This window comes from Artibeus jamaicensis, unplaced genomic scaffold (assembly GCF_021234435.1).
Source record: "Artibeus jamaicensis isolate MK-2021 breed Jamaican fruit bat unplaced genomic scaffold, CSHL_Jam_final contig_1873, whole genome shotgun sequence".
Taxonomy (NCBI): Eukaryota; Metazoa; Chordata; class Mammalia; order Chiroptera; family Phyllostomidae; genus Artibeus; species Artibeus jamaicensis.
Genome location: NW_026521381.1, coordinates 18,643 through 35,638, shown reverse-complemented (window position 1 = coordinate 35,638; position 16,996 = coordinate 18,643). Strand labels below are relative to the sequence as shown.

Below are 16,996 nucleotides of genomic sequence, written 5' to 3'. Positions count from 1 at the left end.
CCCAACAGTAGATGAGGCAGGCCTTTTGGGGCATTTTTTTCTTTGTTATTCTTGGGCTTTGGGATTTGATCTCTTTTTTGACACATTCAATGGGCACACTCCAGTTTAGCTTTTGTTTAGCTTTTGTTCCTTCCACAACATGCAAAGACCTCAGGTCCCCAGACCACTTGCTATACAGTCCTCCACAGGGCAGGTAATCTGTCCCTTTTGTCCACATACCTTCAAAGGCCTTGTGTTATACACACGCTTACTCCTCATTTAATACAAGATCAAATGAGAAGCAAACTCTATCCGCTTTGTCCACTTCTGTGTTTTCACAAAGGTGTACATTTATATAGAAACCAATTCTTAGAAAATGGAATTTTAAAAGTTGTAATGGGATATAAAAAGAATACAGGGAAAATATACCCAGATTAAAGATAGTGGATTCAGAGGATGGTACCAGAGTAGGTGAAAACTATCCTCACCTCCTCCCAGGAACAAACTGGAATTACAACTAAAAGAGAGCAGTCTGACTGAATAACCAATTGAAGGCTAACTTAACAGGAGTCTTATACTAAGGATTCATAGGGGAAGCCACATTGAGACAGGTAATAGGGCAAAGATACAAAAAGGGCTGTCCCCATTCCCACAGGCTATGGCTGAGATTCCAGAGGGATATCTCAGCTACAAAGGTTCCCCCTGAGAAGGATGAGGTCCCAACCCAAAGCTGGGCTCCCCAGCCCAGAGCACCAGAGCTAGGAAGAGATGCCTACCTAAGGCCTGGCTATGAAAATCTGTGGGGATTCTGTCTACCAGGGAGAGATGGGAGTCTGCTAGAGACCCAGGTGCCCTCTTTAAAGTGTCAACACACGAAATCTCATTTGCAGCCACTCACCTGGGGCTCTGGCAAAGGAGGGGAGGAGAGGACTAAAGTCCCGTGAAGAGACAGGTTTGGGGCTTTATCTGGTGGACAGAGCTGAGGGGATGGCACCTGGAGCCCCTGGCCTGAGTCACTCTCCTGCACTGAAGATGCCATCTTTCTCAGGTGGAGCAGGCACTTCCATGGTCTCAGCTTGGGTGAGGGCAATAGCCCCACCCTCTCAACTCCCCTGTTGCCCCACCCTATGGAGCTTGCACCAGCTGAGGAGTCAGCTGTCTGAGTCAGGGTATAGAGGTATGGACAGACTTGGGGATGTCAGTGACTGAGTTGTGTGGCCTTGGGATGGGCCTAGTCTCCTCACTTTCCTGTGAACCTCACTATCCCCACTTTCTGTGCTCCCCATGGCTCCACACTGTTGAAGTCAAGGACAGGGGCCATTTTTCCTTCACATGCCTGACTGGTGCAGAGCCCTCCCTTCACACGGCCACTCTTGGTCTGTTTGGGCCTGATAAACATTGCTGGCCTCACGTTGATGACTCCCTGAGACCCCACCCCATTACAAAAGTGTGCGTGAATGCCCAGGGGATGGCAGCTAGACTTGTTACACCCTGGACATTTGCTGAGTGGCGACCCAGCACTGGCACCCAGTTTTAACCTGTATTAATCTGGTGAACACCACTTGCCTCTTTCTTGTGTGTCACTGAGAACTGACCTGTGTAACTCGAACACCACCAGAAGCTCTTTCAGTGACTGAGCCTAATAGGCAGTTGGCAGGCAGAGGCAGACCTTGGGATACCTTAGGATTTTAGCTCACTGCCCTGGACCTGGTGGTGGTAAAAACCAGCCTTGGTGCACACTCAGGCTCAGCAGAAGCACTCAGAAATTGGGGATTGCTTTGTAGCTCCAAATACATTGCCCTGGGCCAGTCATGGGCAGCAGCTGACACTGATTCACACCAGAGTCCCTCCAAGAGGCCCCAAACCAAGACACCCAGTGGCCAGCTTCAAACAACATCAGTGCAAGATTCAGTTAGCTTCATAAGCAGCATATCCAAAGGGATACCTCGGCAGTCACCAGACCCTGCTGAGGCAAATTCTGCTTGATGTGGTCAGCACCTGAACAGCCTGTGGTCAGGGTTGATCCTCACAGTCAGCCAGCTTGTTGGTCGAACTCATGGATGAATGGGCCAATATCAATCAATCAATTACTACAGGAGGGCACACATAACTCATAGAAAGGACGTTGCTGGTGCCCCAGCTCTGGTGATCAAGGAGACGGCATCACGGGGTTCCACATGACACCTAGTACATAAGACCATCCTGCCAAGACTGGAGGTCATAGGAGGTTTACTTAATATGTAGAAACAAATACAGAGAGTGAGCCAAAATGGAGAGAAAAAGAAATAGGCCCAAATGAAAAAACAGGAAAAATCTCCAGAAAAAAAAAACTAAATGAAATGGAAGTAAGTGATTTATTTATCTGATGTAGAGTTCAAATTATTTTGTTTTGATTTTAGAGATGGGAAGGAAGAGAAACATCGATGTGTGAGAGAAATATCCATCAGTTGCCTCTCGCACGCACCTTGACTGGGGACACTGCCTGCATCCCAGGCAAGTGCCCTGACTGGAATCACACTGGCTTTGCAGAACAATGCCCAACCATCTGAGTCACGCTGGTCAGGGCCAACTACACTTTTATACCATCAGTTAATTGTCAACAATGATTCTTGTATAACTGAGTTCAACAAACACTTCTCTTTTTTAACATATGAAATAAAGTGCTTAGCAATTAATTAGTTAACCAAGCAAACTAGCACAGTGATCACTCAGCTCTGGGATAAGTTGGTTAGGCTCTCAGGTGACCTCGGGTGGAAGTACTCAGCTTCTAGTCTCTCTGACCTTTTTCTTCAGTACCTACTGAGCTCAGAGACTCACCTGGATGAGGCTCTGAGAAGGTCTTTGGGTGAAAGTCTGAATTGCTCTGTGGATGGCTGATGATGGAGTCTGGAGCTCTGTCTCCAGACAAGACAGAAGGAAGGAGTAAAGCAGTGGTCTCTGAGCCAAGCTGAGGTCTCCAAATGCAAAAATCATTCCTCCCCACCTGACTAGGTCAAGGTTGAGCAAACTCAGGAACTGTGGTAGAAGAGACACGTACAGCTTTGTATATTTGCTGTATCTTCTCTCTGTGTCTAATTATTAGACACATTTCCCACTGTTGCTCCAAGCCCTGAATGTGTTTTCCCCATGAGAACTTGTTTGGACAGAGTGAAAATTTCCCTGCTGATTCACAGTTCCCAAGAGACCAGTTTAGAAGTGAGCTGCATCCAATTTTTATTATTCCCCCATGTACTCTCCTGCCTTCCAGAGTTGAACATTGAAATTTTTCACAGCCCTGAGTTAAAGTCTTTATTAAATCTAAGACTGAGAACTTGTCTGTTTTGTTTCCTTGGGCCTTGAAAGCATTGGTTTTGAGGGGACATCCTCTGATATCTCTAGAAAATTCGATTCTCTTTTCTACTATGAAGAGAGCAGCATTTCCTTGCTATAAAATCGTGGGTACCACAATCCTTGGCTTTGTAATGCTTTTGAGAAATCAATTAGGAATTTTATGCTTTTAACACAAGTTCAAAGCTGTCATTTTCCTTCATCTCTAAAACATTTAATAATTATAAGAGATATATTTAGATGTTGTAATGTGCCATGGGCTGAGCTTAGAATCTTATGCAAATCATCTCACCTATTTTTGTAAAAGCCCATGCTATGATGACCATGTGATTAGAAGCCTCATTCTACATTTGCAGAGATGTGACTGTTTAAATTTTATTTTACTTACGTTTTAGAGAGAGGGGAAGGGAGGGAGAAAGAGAGGGAGAGAATCATCAATGTATGGTTGCCTCTGGTTCACCCCCTACTGGGGACCTAGCCCCCAAACCAGTCATGTGCCCTGACTGAGAATGGAACCAGTGTCCTTTTAGTTTGCAGAACGATGCCCAACTCACTGAACCACACCAGCCAGAGCAGAAATGTGACTCTTAAGGGCTATGTGATTGACCTTAAATAATGAACTGAGCAAGGGATGTGCTTCAATGAGAATGCAAGAAGATATTTCTAGTTCTCATGCTCTAGGCCAGTGGCTCTCAATCACAAATGATTTTGCACCCAGAAAAAATGTGCAAATATTTGGAGAAAGTTTTGATTGTCATATCTGGGGAAGTGCTGCTGGCACCTAGGGGATTAAGGCCTGGGCTGAGGTTCAACATTCTACCATGCACAGGACCACCCCCACACAAGGAATGACTCAGCAAATATATCAGCAGTGGGGAGGTTGAGAAACACTGTTTTCAACCAGAACTTCTTCAACATTAGTGTGCATGTGAGTCACTTGGGGCAATTGTTCAAATGTGGATTCTGATCAGGAAGGTCTAGAGTGGCCCAGAGATTCTGCATTTGTAACCAGCTCCCAGTTTTTGATGTAGTCCATCTTGGTGTGTGAACAGTTCTTTGGGTTTTGAAGGCTGCGGTCAGTGTCAGAGTCAGGTGCATGTATTTTGAGGCCTTCTCCTCCAAGAGTTCTCCCACCCACCTCAGGTCTGACCTCAGCAGGTCAGATGTTCAGCTTCCATATTCACAAGTTTCCAGGTGTTTTTGAATATTTCTCTCTTGACAGAAAATGAGCTTCTTTTTTGAAGCCTTTGTTCCCTTACAAACTAGAACAATTCCATCTTAGGCACAGGTGGCAAACACAAGGCCCAAGGGATGAATTGGCCCTCCACCTTGTTTTATCCAGCCCAGCACCTTGTTTCCACGTGGCGGCAATGCTCAGTTCTCACTTAACACTTAAGGAATAGTTACATTTATAAAGTTCTAAAATTACATTCGGCCCTTTGAAGGCAACCTCGAGGCTGATGGGGTCCCTGGTGAAAATGAGTTTGACACCCCTGATGTAAGGGTTTGGTGTGAGTAGTGAGTAAGCTCATGGGAACTTACCTGGCACAGAGCAGATGCTCAGTCTACAGCAGCTTATTGTGACTATGTCCCAGTTCTGCATTTACTAAGCTCATTGTGACACCAGAGTATCTGTAGGGAAAGGAAGTGAGTCCAGGATGACTCTACTCCTGGGAGACAGAGACTTGTGATCCTGAAGGAGGATCTCTTCCCAGCACCCCTCACAGGAAGCAGAGTGAATGAGAGGCTTCCATCTGTGCTGTGTTGTAGTCCTGGACACAACCTCCAAATCCCTCACATTGGCCCCCGATTACCCCAGTAAGAATTTGTGGACTCTCCAAGCTATTTTACTATGCCCTCAGTTCCACTCTTGGGAATATGTGCAAATGTGCCATTTCTTGGTGAATCAGATTGTTATACCAACCCTTCTTATTGTCCTTGTTACTAGTCTAAAGCCTAGAAGGTGGGGCAAAAGTAAGTTTACAGTTGTGAGTGTGTAAAACACAGAGTTTATTCTTGTGTTATGATTTATTAGTTATTGTATTATTTTCCACTTGAACAACTGTAAACCTTCTTTTGCCCCACCCTGTATAAGTTATGTCTATTGTCAAAGGACACATGAAATGCTCTGTGTCTATTTGCCACAGATAGACTTCATTTTTTCACAATTAATTTTTCACTCCCAAATTGTCTTAGGTGGACTGTACATTCTCACCTATTGCATCAGATTAAATTGTTTTTGCATCTTCATTGAAATATAAGTATATTTTAAGGTATATAACATAATAACTTGATGTATGTACATATAGCAAAATTATTACCATATAAGGTTAGTTAACACAAAAAGCACCTTATATAGCTACCTTTTTGTGATGAGAACTTTTAAGATGTGCTTCCTTAGCAATCTGAAGCATACAATACAGTATTGTTAACTGGCGTCACCTTGCTCTACATTTGTTTTCCAGAACTTAAACATCTTTTACCCAAAAGTTTGTGTGCTTTGACCTGTACCTCCCCATTTCCTCCACGTCAGCCCTGGGCAATAATCTTTTTATTCTTTATTTCTGTGAGTTTGGATTTTTATCCACATATAAGAAAGTCGTAGACTTTTGTCTTTTTCTGTCTGACAGTTATTATAATGCCTCCAAAGTCCATTCATCCATGTAGTTGCAAATACCAGGATTTTCTTTTTATCATCGAATAATATTCATATATATATATATGTATATATATAGATAGATATATATAGAGAGAGAAAGGTAGTACATCATTTTTATCCCTTTATCCATTGTTTTATCCATATCTTCTTGGCTATTGTGAATAATTGTGCAATGGAGTTGGAAGTGCCAGTATCTCTTCAAGATGTTAATTTTATTTCCTTTGGATACATCATCAGAAGTAAGTTTGCTGCATCACATTCTTTCATACTTGAGAGGGCTCCCTACTGTTTTTCATTATGGCAATACCCATTTTTATTCCCACCAATGAGAGTACAAAAAACAGTTCTCTTCCTCCCACTCCCTCAAACAACTATCTCTTACTCACTGATAAGAGAAATTGTGAGGTGATATCTCATTGTGCTTTTGATTTGCTTTCCCCGGATGATTAGTGATGTTGAGCATCTTTCCATGTATTCAATACCTGTTTACCATTTGTATATGTCCTTTGGAAAAATGTCCATTCAAGTCATCTGTGCATTTTCAATTGGATTATTTGTTCTTTTTTAAAAAATTACTTTATTGTTGTTCAATTATAGTTGTCTGTATTTTCTCCCTCTGCCCCAGCCAAGCCCACTTCCCTCTTTTGGTTCCACCCCTGCCCCCCCTTGGTTTTGTCCTTGTGTCCTTTATAATAGTTCCTGCAAAAGTTTCTCCCCACTGTCTCCTCCCCTCTCCCTTCTGGCTATTGTTAGATCGCTCTTAATTTCAATGTCTCTGGTTATATTTTGTTTGCTTTTTTCTTTTGTTGATTATGTTCCAGTTAAAGGTGAGATAATATGGTATTTGTCCCTCACCGCCTGGCTTATTTCATTTAGCATAATGCTCTCTAGTTCCACCCTGCTGTTGCAAAGGGTAGGAGCTCCTTCTTTCTCTCTGCTGCATAGAATTCCATTGTGTAAATGTACTATAGTTTTTTGATCCATTCATTTGCTGATGGGCACTTAGGTTGCTTCCAGCACTTGGCTATTGTAAATTTTGCTGCTATGAACATTATTTGTTCTTTTGCATACATTTCTAAAATATCTTTTGGCATTAGCCTTTTACCAGATATAAGGTTTGCAAATATTTTGTCCCACTGTATATGTTGCCTTTAAAAAAAAACCTTTACTTTTATTGTGGACACTATTACAGATGTCCCCATTCTCTTCCCCTTTGTCTACCTCGCCCCCAGCCCCACCACCTTTCCCTCTGACCATGATCACACTGTTGTCTGTGTTTATGGTTATGCATATATGTCCTTTGGATGATCCCTTCACCTTCTTCCATCCAGTCCCCCACACCCCCTCCCCTCAGCCATCAGTCTGCCCCATGCATACAGGTTGCCTTTTCATTTTGGTGTTTCCTTTGCTGTGTAAACCCTTTTTAGTTTGGTGCAATAACATTTGTTTATGTTTTGTTTTGTTGTCTGTGATAGGGCTGTTAGATCCACAAGTAATTTCGAATACCGGTGTCTTCCTCTCCCTTTTTAGAATGTTTTGAATTTGAGGTCTCACATTTAAATTTTTAATGTATTGAAAAATAATTTTTGTGAGTGGTGTGGGATAGAGGTTCAGTTTTATTCTTTTTCATATGAATATTCAGTTTTCCAACTCCATTTATTGACAAGACTATCCGTTCCCCACCATGTGTTCTTGGAACCCCATTCAAGATTAGTTGACAATATATGCATGAGTTAATACCTGGGATATTAATTCTATTCCATGGGCTTGTGTGTCTGTTTTAATGCCAGCATTGTAGTGTTTGATTGCTATAGCCTTGTAATGTAACTTGATATGTGGAACTATATGCCTCTAGTTTTGTTCTTTCTCAGGGCTTTCAGGGCATTTCCAAAATAGGTACACATACCATAACTTCTGGGAATATATTTTAAAAACATAAGATTTATTTTTTTACAAATAATCCAAATGATTTCTGAAGATAACTTATAAAATGTCATGTTTTATTCATACGAAAGTAAAATGGCTGGTTAGGAAGTGAAAGAGAGAACTCAGGATACAACCTAAAAAAAATTGGGAAAGCAGTGAAAACCCAAAGAAAGTTGTGCTTTAAAAACATGTAAAATTAGGAGAAATAAGAACACTGGACAAAGGAAGGCAGGATTTCTGGTCCTCAGGATTGCGTGCCCAGCTTCTCACAGCAGTCCTGTAACAGCTCCGCCCCTGAGAGTCCCCACCCTGATGAGGAGTCCCTGCAGGGACTCCTTCATGTCCCTGTTCCTGAGACTGTAGATGAAGGGGTTCAGCATGGGAGTGACCATAGTGTACATCACTGAGGCCACCAGACTTGTTCTAGAGGATGAAGTGGCTGCAGAACTGAGGTAGACCCCAAGGCCAGTGCCATAGAACAAGGAGACCACTAACAGGTGAGACCCACAGGTGGAGAAGGCTTTGTACTTGCCCCCAGCTGAAGAAATCCTCAGGATGGAGGAAACAATCTGATAATAAGATAAAAGTATTCCTTTGAAAGGAATCATGGCCAGAAGGCCAGTTGCAAAATACACCACTATGTTATTGGTGAGGATGTCTGAACAGGCAAGTTTGAGGACTTCAGGAAGATCACAAAAAAAAGTGTGGGATTTCCAGGTTTGTGCAGAAGGACAGCCTCAAGACAGGCAGGGTTTCCAGCAGGGAGCCCATAACACTGATGCACCAGGACCCCAGAGCCAGCATTCCACAGAGTTGGGGGTTCATAATGACTGTGCAGGGGGTGACAGATGGCCACAAAGTGGTCATAGGCCATCACAGTCAGGAGTAAATTGTCCAAGCATCCAAACACAATGAAAAAAATCTGGCTGAGGCATCCTGCATAGGTTATGACTTTGTTTTCTGTCTGGATGTTCAGCAGCATCTTTGGAATGGTGGTGGAGGTGAAACAGATGTCAGCCAAGGACAGGTTGGAGAGGAAGAAGTACATGGGCGTGTGGAGGTGGGGGTCTGAGATGATGGCCAGGATGATGAGCAGGTTCCCAGTTAATGTGACCAGGTACATAGACAGGAACAGCCCAAAGAGAAGGAACTGAATCTATGATTTTGCTGAAAAGCCCAGAAGGAGAAATTTTGGGGCACGTGTTTGATTATTCGATTCCATGAGGAAAAAATAACTGCCAGGTAAGAGCAAAAGCAGCATTCAATCATTCATCACATTGACAGTGTAGAAATGTGGTTGAGTTGAGTTCCAGGTTAATGGATTAGTAAGGTATAACGTTTTCATAATTGCCTCCAGTTACGGAACTTAAATGCTCCCATCCTTTCCTTTGCTGCTACTACTCTCTGGAAATGTACTTTTAGTTCCAAAGCAGTTGTGCCCTTTATAGTCTGGCTAGTCAGGGACCAACAGGATCAGCATTACCCAAAAGATTCTTTTAATGCAGGGTCCCAGGCCCCAGTCAGACCTGCTGCAGAGAATCTGTGCTTTAACAAGATCAGCAGGAGTTTTACATGTGTGTGAATGTTTGAGTATTGTCGGTCTAGAACATCTTGACCAATGCTTCTAACCCTTCAGTTTTTATCTCCTCATTTTATTTTCCTCTACACCTTCTCTCAAACCTCATTACTGAACATGTGGCCAAAAATAAGAGCTCAGTAACCATGTTTTGCTGCGATCTGTGTGGATTTACTTTCATACATTGGCCCTCCCTGTGCCAAGCAGTGTTTAACTTTTCAGTACAAATATCTACAACTTTCACAATGATTTTCACTGTTTACATGATAGTATATTAAGTTACTTTACATGTTCATTTCATGATGTTCTGGTCTGTGTCATTAGAAAGTCTGTCAACCATAATGCCTTTTTCCTTTAATCTCTCAGCAGAACCTCTTGAAGAATGGTTTAAAAAGTGATGTAGGTGCTGCATGTAAAGCTGATGTTGTATTTGGGTTTTTTTTGGTCACATGAGGTAGACCACTCATATGAGATTTGCTAATAATGTTTTCAGGTTACAGATTTTTGTGGGAAGGGAAGAGATTTTTCTTATCAAATTCATGTATTATTGGCACATAAAAATTATGAGAACTCAGAAACTATAAAGAGACAGGTAATTAAAAAAATTAAGATAGTGACTTGTTAATCAGAGCCACAAAATTAGTGTTCATCCATTAACCAAGTTGGCACAATAAGCTATCTGTGAATTGAAATGCTCTTATCACCCAGATGGGAGAGGTTCTTTTGATTTTATTTTATTCTATTTAATTTCTAATTTGTTTATTGTTATTAGAATACAGTTTTCTTAATTATCCTGCTACCACTATTCTCTCACCCCACCCACCCCCATCTCCCATCCTTCCCCCCTTTGGCTTTGTCCATGGGTCCTTTATACATGTTCCTTGATGACCCTTTCCCTTCTTTTTCCCGTTATCTTCCTTCCCCCTCCCCTCTGGTTAAATGAGTAAATCCAAAAATTGTGGTACATTTACACAATGGAATAAGACATAACTGAAAGAAAGAAGGAGCTCCTACTCTTTGTGACAGCATGGAGTGAACTGGAGAGCATTATGCTAAGTGAAATAAGCCAGGTGGTGAAGGACAAATGTCATGTGATCTCACCTATAAGTGGCACTTTTAACTCTGGCCAAGGTTTAGTGCTGATATTTTTCTGGAATACTTAATACCTGAGCCACGATGTAGCATCTTTGCCTCACCCCTCTGACAGTGTGACTGTAACCATGTATGATGCCACCAGCCTATGTTCAGAAACACCTGGAGAACCTTAAAATGTTTTTGGATTTCTTGAAGGCAATTGGTTGGAAACGTTGCTCCTTACTTCACACAATATGAGGCTGTTCTATGAGAATTAAGGACATCAATGTCTTGGAAAAAATTTTTTATTGCCTCAGTATCAGGAAGGGTCTTGTTTCTGTCAAACAGTTAATTGTTTTGATATTATGGAGACTCTGGACCCTATAATTAAGCACCATGCCAGAGACTGCTTGGACAACATAGCCGCTCCCTGCTTTTGTATTAACAGGACCTGATTATACTTTGCAGTGGTCCTATACCCAACTAAGATACCATGTTTTGCACCTTTTCTTGTAATCATGGACAGTTGGATAGTGTGTGAAGTTGGTAAATGGGAATCCTGGAATGCTCGTCAGAACCTTCCCTCTTCTATCTCCTTTGTGTCTGGAATTTACACATCACAACGGGGCTCCTGCTGTTGGCATGTCTTGGAAGACCACATACTATGGCTAGGGGAGCAGAGAAATGAAATGAACCTTTGTCTCTCATATTAGCCTGGAGACATCGTGCTGGTCCCACTCTCTTATGATGGAGACACAGTGATTCCTAGGGGATATGAATGCCTTTTATTTTTAGTGTTTTTTGTTTATGTAGCCAAATTTGATCCTAACAGCAGAGAATCCTTTGTTTTCACTGGAATTTTCAGTGTTATCAGGGGCTCAGTGTTAGCAACTAGGTAACATTTCATGGTAGATAATTTGTTTACTCATGTAGTTATTCTTCTAGTTTTATGTCTCCTTTACTCTCTTCTGCCTCCATATTTTCTTGTCCTATACGTGTAAGGTGTTTTGCTTTGTTTTATGTGTTGCATATTGATGTGTTATGTAAATGAGTGAAAGAATAAATAAATGTTTTTTTTTCAAAGGACACTGTGTCCTGGACATTTGGTCCATGACAGCTGTTCTCCCATAAGCACTCTCTGAGGTCTCCTTATGCACATACCTCTGTGGATGTGAAAAAGATTCACAGGATGTGAGAAATGTTTCCCACGTCCATCAGGTACTAGATGGAGAAGAATCTAGTTCAAATTCACACCTCCCCGACTTCAAGGCAGTGCTTTCCTCACACTTCAAGGCTGCCTCACTCTGTCAATGCTACACACACACACACACACACACACACACACACACACACACACACGAAATGCTCAAGTTGAAATAGAGCAGAGCCCTGAGAGTTGAGCAGATGTAAGGAAGGGTCAGTTCCTACTGTGGGAGGAGAGAGGTTGTGGGATTGTGCTCTGAGATGGTAAATGGGAAGAAAGGGTCTGAGAAGGAATAAGTTGCAAGAATGCCCTTCAGGCTAGGGATGCCTAGTGTGCAGGATATTGGACCAATCCCTTCTCACATCATCCACCTGACTTCTCTCAAAAGGCACAGTTACTGAAAGCTGTCCTTCCCTCCATGATGCTTTCCCGTAGTACTCACTCTGGCATCTCCCAATGGCATCACTTGATGGATTTGGCTTTACTGGTCCTTCCTTCCTTGGGAAGTTTATGTGGAAAGAGCAAGAAATGGGGATCTGGTGCTGGATTTCCAGAGTAGTTGGACATCCTAGACAGGCACAGAGAGGATGCTCTTGACCTGAGGCTGAGGAGCTGCAGGTGAGTCTGCTGAGGGAGGTCCAGAGGCTGAGTTCTCAGAGCTCCTCATTAAATAAATGGTTTTATTGTCAGTTAATTCTCTAAGCAATTCAGCTCCCTTGAACCCAAGGGACCATAAATAAAAGAAAACTCTCTGCCAGTTCTGTTCCCGTAGGCTCACATTAGAGGCCAAACACATAGTCTCTTCTTACTGATGAGCCCGCCTCCCACAACATAAACCTCTCCCCAGTGTATATAACCTGGGCATGCAGGACACATTGAAAGGACCACACCATGAGCCTCTGAGCTGCTCTGAGTGATGCTGAGTAACTCAGAGATGTAACTATGTCACCTGACCACATCCATCCCAAATAGAAAACTCCCAGGAACTTCACCTTGACTTCTCTTTGAAAAGTGAAAACAGATCCTGAAGACAATTCAGGGGTCATTGCACTTGATGGAGGTAACATGTTTTGGCTGCAGAGGTCAAGTTTTTTTTTTGGTGCCAGTTCCACAGGTCCAGTAATTTAAAATTTTCATCTGGAGTAGATGCACTCACAATTTTATTTTTATTAAAAAAAGGATTTTATTTATTTATTTTCAGAGCAAGGGGATTGGAGGGAGAAAGATAGAGAAAGAAACATCAGTGTGTTGTTGCCTCTTGCCTGCCCACCACAAGATCCTAGCCCACAATCCAGGGACACACCCTGACTGTGAATCAGATGGCAACTCACAGGCTCACAAGCTAGTGCTCAATCCACTGAGTAGCACATGCTAGGGCAACAGTCGCATTTTAAAACTCACATGGGTATATATATATTTTCTGGCCAGCTAGGCTATTCTGAGCATTCCTTTACAATAGGAAAGAGTACTTTGAATATAAAATCAGTACCTGATAGTGACTAAGGGCAGACACTGCCAAGCATATTTTTAAAGGGATAGATAATAAATGTTATTGTTGGACCATCAGTGCTCTGTTGCAACTACTTAATTCTGCCATTGTGTAATGAGGAATACATACACTATACTTACATAAGGCTCCCCATATTAATCTTAGTAAATATTAAATGCAGCTTGTTAGTCTAACCTAATTTTTCTCTTAAAACTAGGTCTGGTATGTCAAAAGTTTCTTTTTTAAGTATACTGTACAGTTCAGCTGTTATGGTTCTTATGTGAATCTAAGAAGTAGCTTGACTTCAAGGTCCTGTATCAGGAATTCAACTGACAAAAACCAGATGGCCAACTCGAGGACACTTACCATGGCCATCCATATTGGGACCAGCAAGAACACTTTCTGCATGCCCAGAGCCACTCTCCCTACTCCCACTGCCCTCTGTCACAGCACAGCAGGTCTGCACTCCTTCAGGGAAGTTTTCCCCTCTCCAGTTCCCACCAAATCCCTTTAAGAATTGCTGGCTTGCCATGGCTGGTGTGGCTTAGTGGATTGAGAGCCAGCCTGTGGGCTGAAAATTCACTGGTTTGATTCCTGGTCCAGGGCACATGCCTGGGTTGTGGGCCAGGTCCCCATTGCGGGGCAAGAGAGAGGTAACTGATCTGTTTCTCCCCCTCTTTCCCCCTATCTCAAAGCAAACAAACAAACAAACAAATAAAATAAAAAAAAAAGAATTGCTGGCTTGAGCAGAGATGGCAAGATGGACTTTGGGACAAGAGTTCCCCATCTTCCAGGTGGCTGGTGCACCTATCTCACATACCTGGCTTCCATTGTGGCAGGCAGCTGGACCTGTGTCCCATTATGATTGTAGTGTGAAAGAAGTTGTAGGCAATACCTGTGCAGATGGGCATGGCTGTAGGTATTCATTTTCTGTGAATTCTGTAACAAGTAAGCCCAAACTGGGTGGCTTACAACAAAAGGAGTTTTTCATTAGAGTTCTTGAGGCTAGCTATTACAACTAATATTGAGATTTCAGAAAGGCTGCAGTCCCTGCAAAGGCTCTTGGGGAGATGGTGTTCATTGCCTCTTCCTGCTGTTAGTGACTCCAAGCTTTCCTGGGCTTTGTGGCTGTATCACTCCAATTTCTGCCTCCATAGCCATGTGGCCTTCTTGTCTGGGTGTGTCTCTTCACTCTATAGCTTCTATAAGGATGCTTGTCATTGGTTTTACCAATGCTTCACCTGGATAATCCACTATGATTTCATGTTGAGATCCTTAGTTATATGTATAAAGAACATTTTAATCAAATAAGGTTGCATTTAGAGGTACTAGGATTTAGGATGTAGACATGTCTTTTATGGGCTACTATTCAACCTACTATACTGTATTCTAATAAAGCCTTTTTACAAAAAACAGGCTGTGGGTGGGATTTGCTCTTTGGGGAGTAGTTTCCTGATCCCTGGTTTAAGTGTGTAGATTTAGATATAGGGAGTAAATAAATCAGAGACAAAATCATAAAATTAAAAGGAAAATTAAATATGGCTTCTTTTCTGGTAGTGGGAAGGTCCAGGAAATTTATATCACTCAGCCTCTGCTCAGTCTCTCCAGAATTTGGCTGATTTAATAGTCAGACCTGTCCACTATCATGACTCTTTTCCCAACACAGTGGCTCCTTATGCTGATGTCCCATTAAAGTCAGTGTACAGTACTTCACAGCTTAGCTCCATGAAAACAGCTGCATGGAGGCCCAGCCATGAGCTATCTTTGGGTTCTGCTGATGGTTCCAATAGCCTGATGAGCCATTCTGTCACTAAGGTGCCCTTTGAATCTGTAGAACAGTGTATGGAGTGCAGACTTCCTGGTGTAAATCATAAACAGAAAGCATTCAACTCAAGAAAGCCATGAGCCTCTGATACTAAGAATTTATTTATTATCTTGAAATAAATTAGTAGAGCTCTTGCTGGTGGAGTTCAGTGGACTGAGTGCCAGCCTAGAAACCAAGAGGTTGCTGGCTCAATTCTCAGTCAGGGCACATGTCTGGGTTGTGGGCCAGGTCCCCAGTAGAGGGTGTGTGAGAGGCACCCACACATTGATGTTTCTTTCCCTCTCTTTCTCTCTCCTTTTCCATCTCTCTGAAAATAAATAAATAAAATATTAATAAAATAAATTAGTGGAAAAAACATCTGAATATAATAGAATCATTTTAAAAGATGCAAATGATACTGTATAAAAACAGTTCTGAAGAAACTGTAAACAAAATATTTTTTAATTGTCATAAAATGGTTTCCTTGATCACCAGCTAACATCATACCTGAAAAGAAAACATTTGAGGAAGCTACATAAAGGTCATACAGAGGACAAATATGCCTGCTACTGTCACGACCCAACACTATTCTGAAAATTTAAACCAGTGCAACCAAGGAAGAAAAAGCAATCGTAAGTTTATGTCTCGGGTAAAATTAAATTGATCACATTTTCAGATGATAAATTTGGCTACCTAAGTTGAATTGGGAAGCTACTAGAGCTAAGCAGTCACTTTGATCACACTAGAATAAAGAACAAACATGTATCACTTTCTTTCCTATTTCCAGCAATAAACTTATACATACTAGGAAGAAATTCTATTAAAAATTGTACAAAAATGTAACACACACAGAAAAGCATCTGGCTCATTAAAGGTGCTCAGGAAATGATATAAATAATAACCAATATTAGCACTTTCCCAGTGCACGAACTGTGCTCATCCCTTCTCCTGAATGGCCTCATTCTGTCTCCCTAGATACAAACAGACTCCCTAGAGTCTATCATTTGTGCCCATTGCAGAGACAACCAAAGATTGCTATGAATGGTTGTTTAGGGTGTGAGTAAATGAAGAGTTGGCTTTCTCTGATGTGCAAGTGCCAGTGAGGTGAACAGGAGACTGGGACCTGGGTAAGATGTTAGGGAAGCTCAAGGTCACCCAAGGTCGTGAGGAGAGAGCTAGGAGAGAGGCAGTTCTTGATGAGGAAGGAGAGGGCTGTGCAAATGATGTTAGGATGAGCAGAGAGCAAAGGAGATACTAAGACGGGGGGGGGTGAAATAAGGAGACTAAATGGTAACAAAAATACAATAAAGATTAGAAAAGGGAGATATTGGGAGAAAGGAGGCTGCGTTTAAACCTGAGACTTCCTTCTTGGTTAGTTTCTTAAACTTTACTGAACGATTTTGGATCTATAGACATTTCCAAGTTCCTTACTGCTGGCTAGAAATATCTCATTTGTAACACTTAGAGAACAAACATAAGTTAGGTTTTCTTAGGCGTATTTATAATTTGTCTTTAACTTGGACTGTTTAAATTACTGTGAACTCCTTACACACACATCATACTGTGAAAAAGTTATTTGAATAAATAATGAAGAAGAACTTGCCAATGTGGCAAAGGAAGTAGACTTCCAGAAAGACCAGGAAGCTCAGAGAGTCCCAAAGAAGTTGGACCCAAGGAGGAACACACCAAAGCACATCATAATTACATTAGCCAAGATTAAAATGAAGGAGAGAATCCTAGAAGCAGCAAAAGATACGGAGACAGTCACCTACAAAGGAATTCCCATCAGACTGTCAGCTGATTTCTCAAAAGAGACCATGCAGGCAAGAAAGGGCTGGAAAGAAGTATTCTGGGTCATGAAAGTCAAGGACCTACATCCAAGATTGCTGTATCCAGTATAGCTTTCATTTAGAATGGAAGGGCAGATAAAATGCTTCTCAGATAAGGTCAAGTTAAAG

The 16,996-nt window shown here is 41.9% G+C and overlaps 1 protein-coding gene across 1 annotated transcript; it reads right to left on the bottom strand.

The window, feature by feature from the left end:
* Positions 1 to 8,157: 8,157 nt before the first annotated feature.
* Positions 8,158 to 9,113, bottom strand: LOC119043119 (olfactory receptor 7C1-like). The gene is given in 3 exon segments (XM_053672050.1): positions 8,158 to 8,592; positions 8,594 to 8,726; positions 8,728 to 9,113. Coding segments are annotated over 3 exon segments (954 nt in total).
* Positions 9,114 to 16,996: the final 7,883 nt, after the last annotated feature.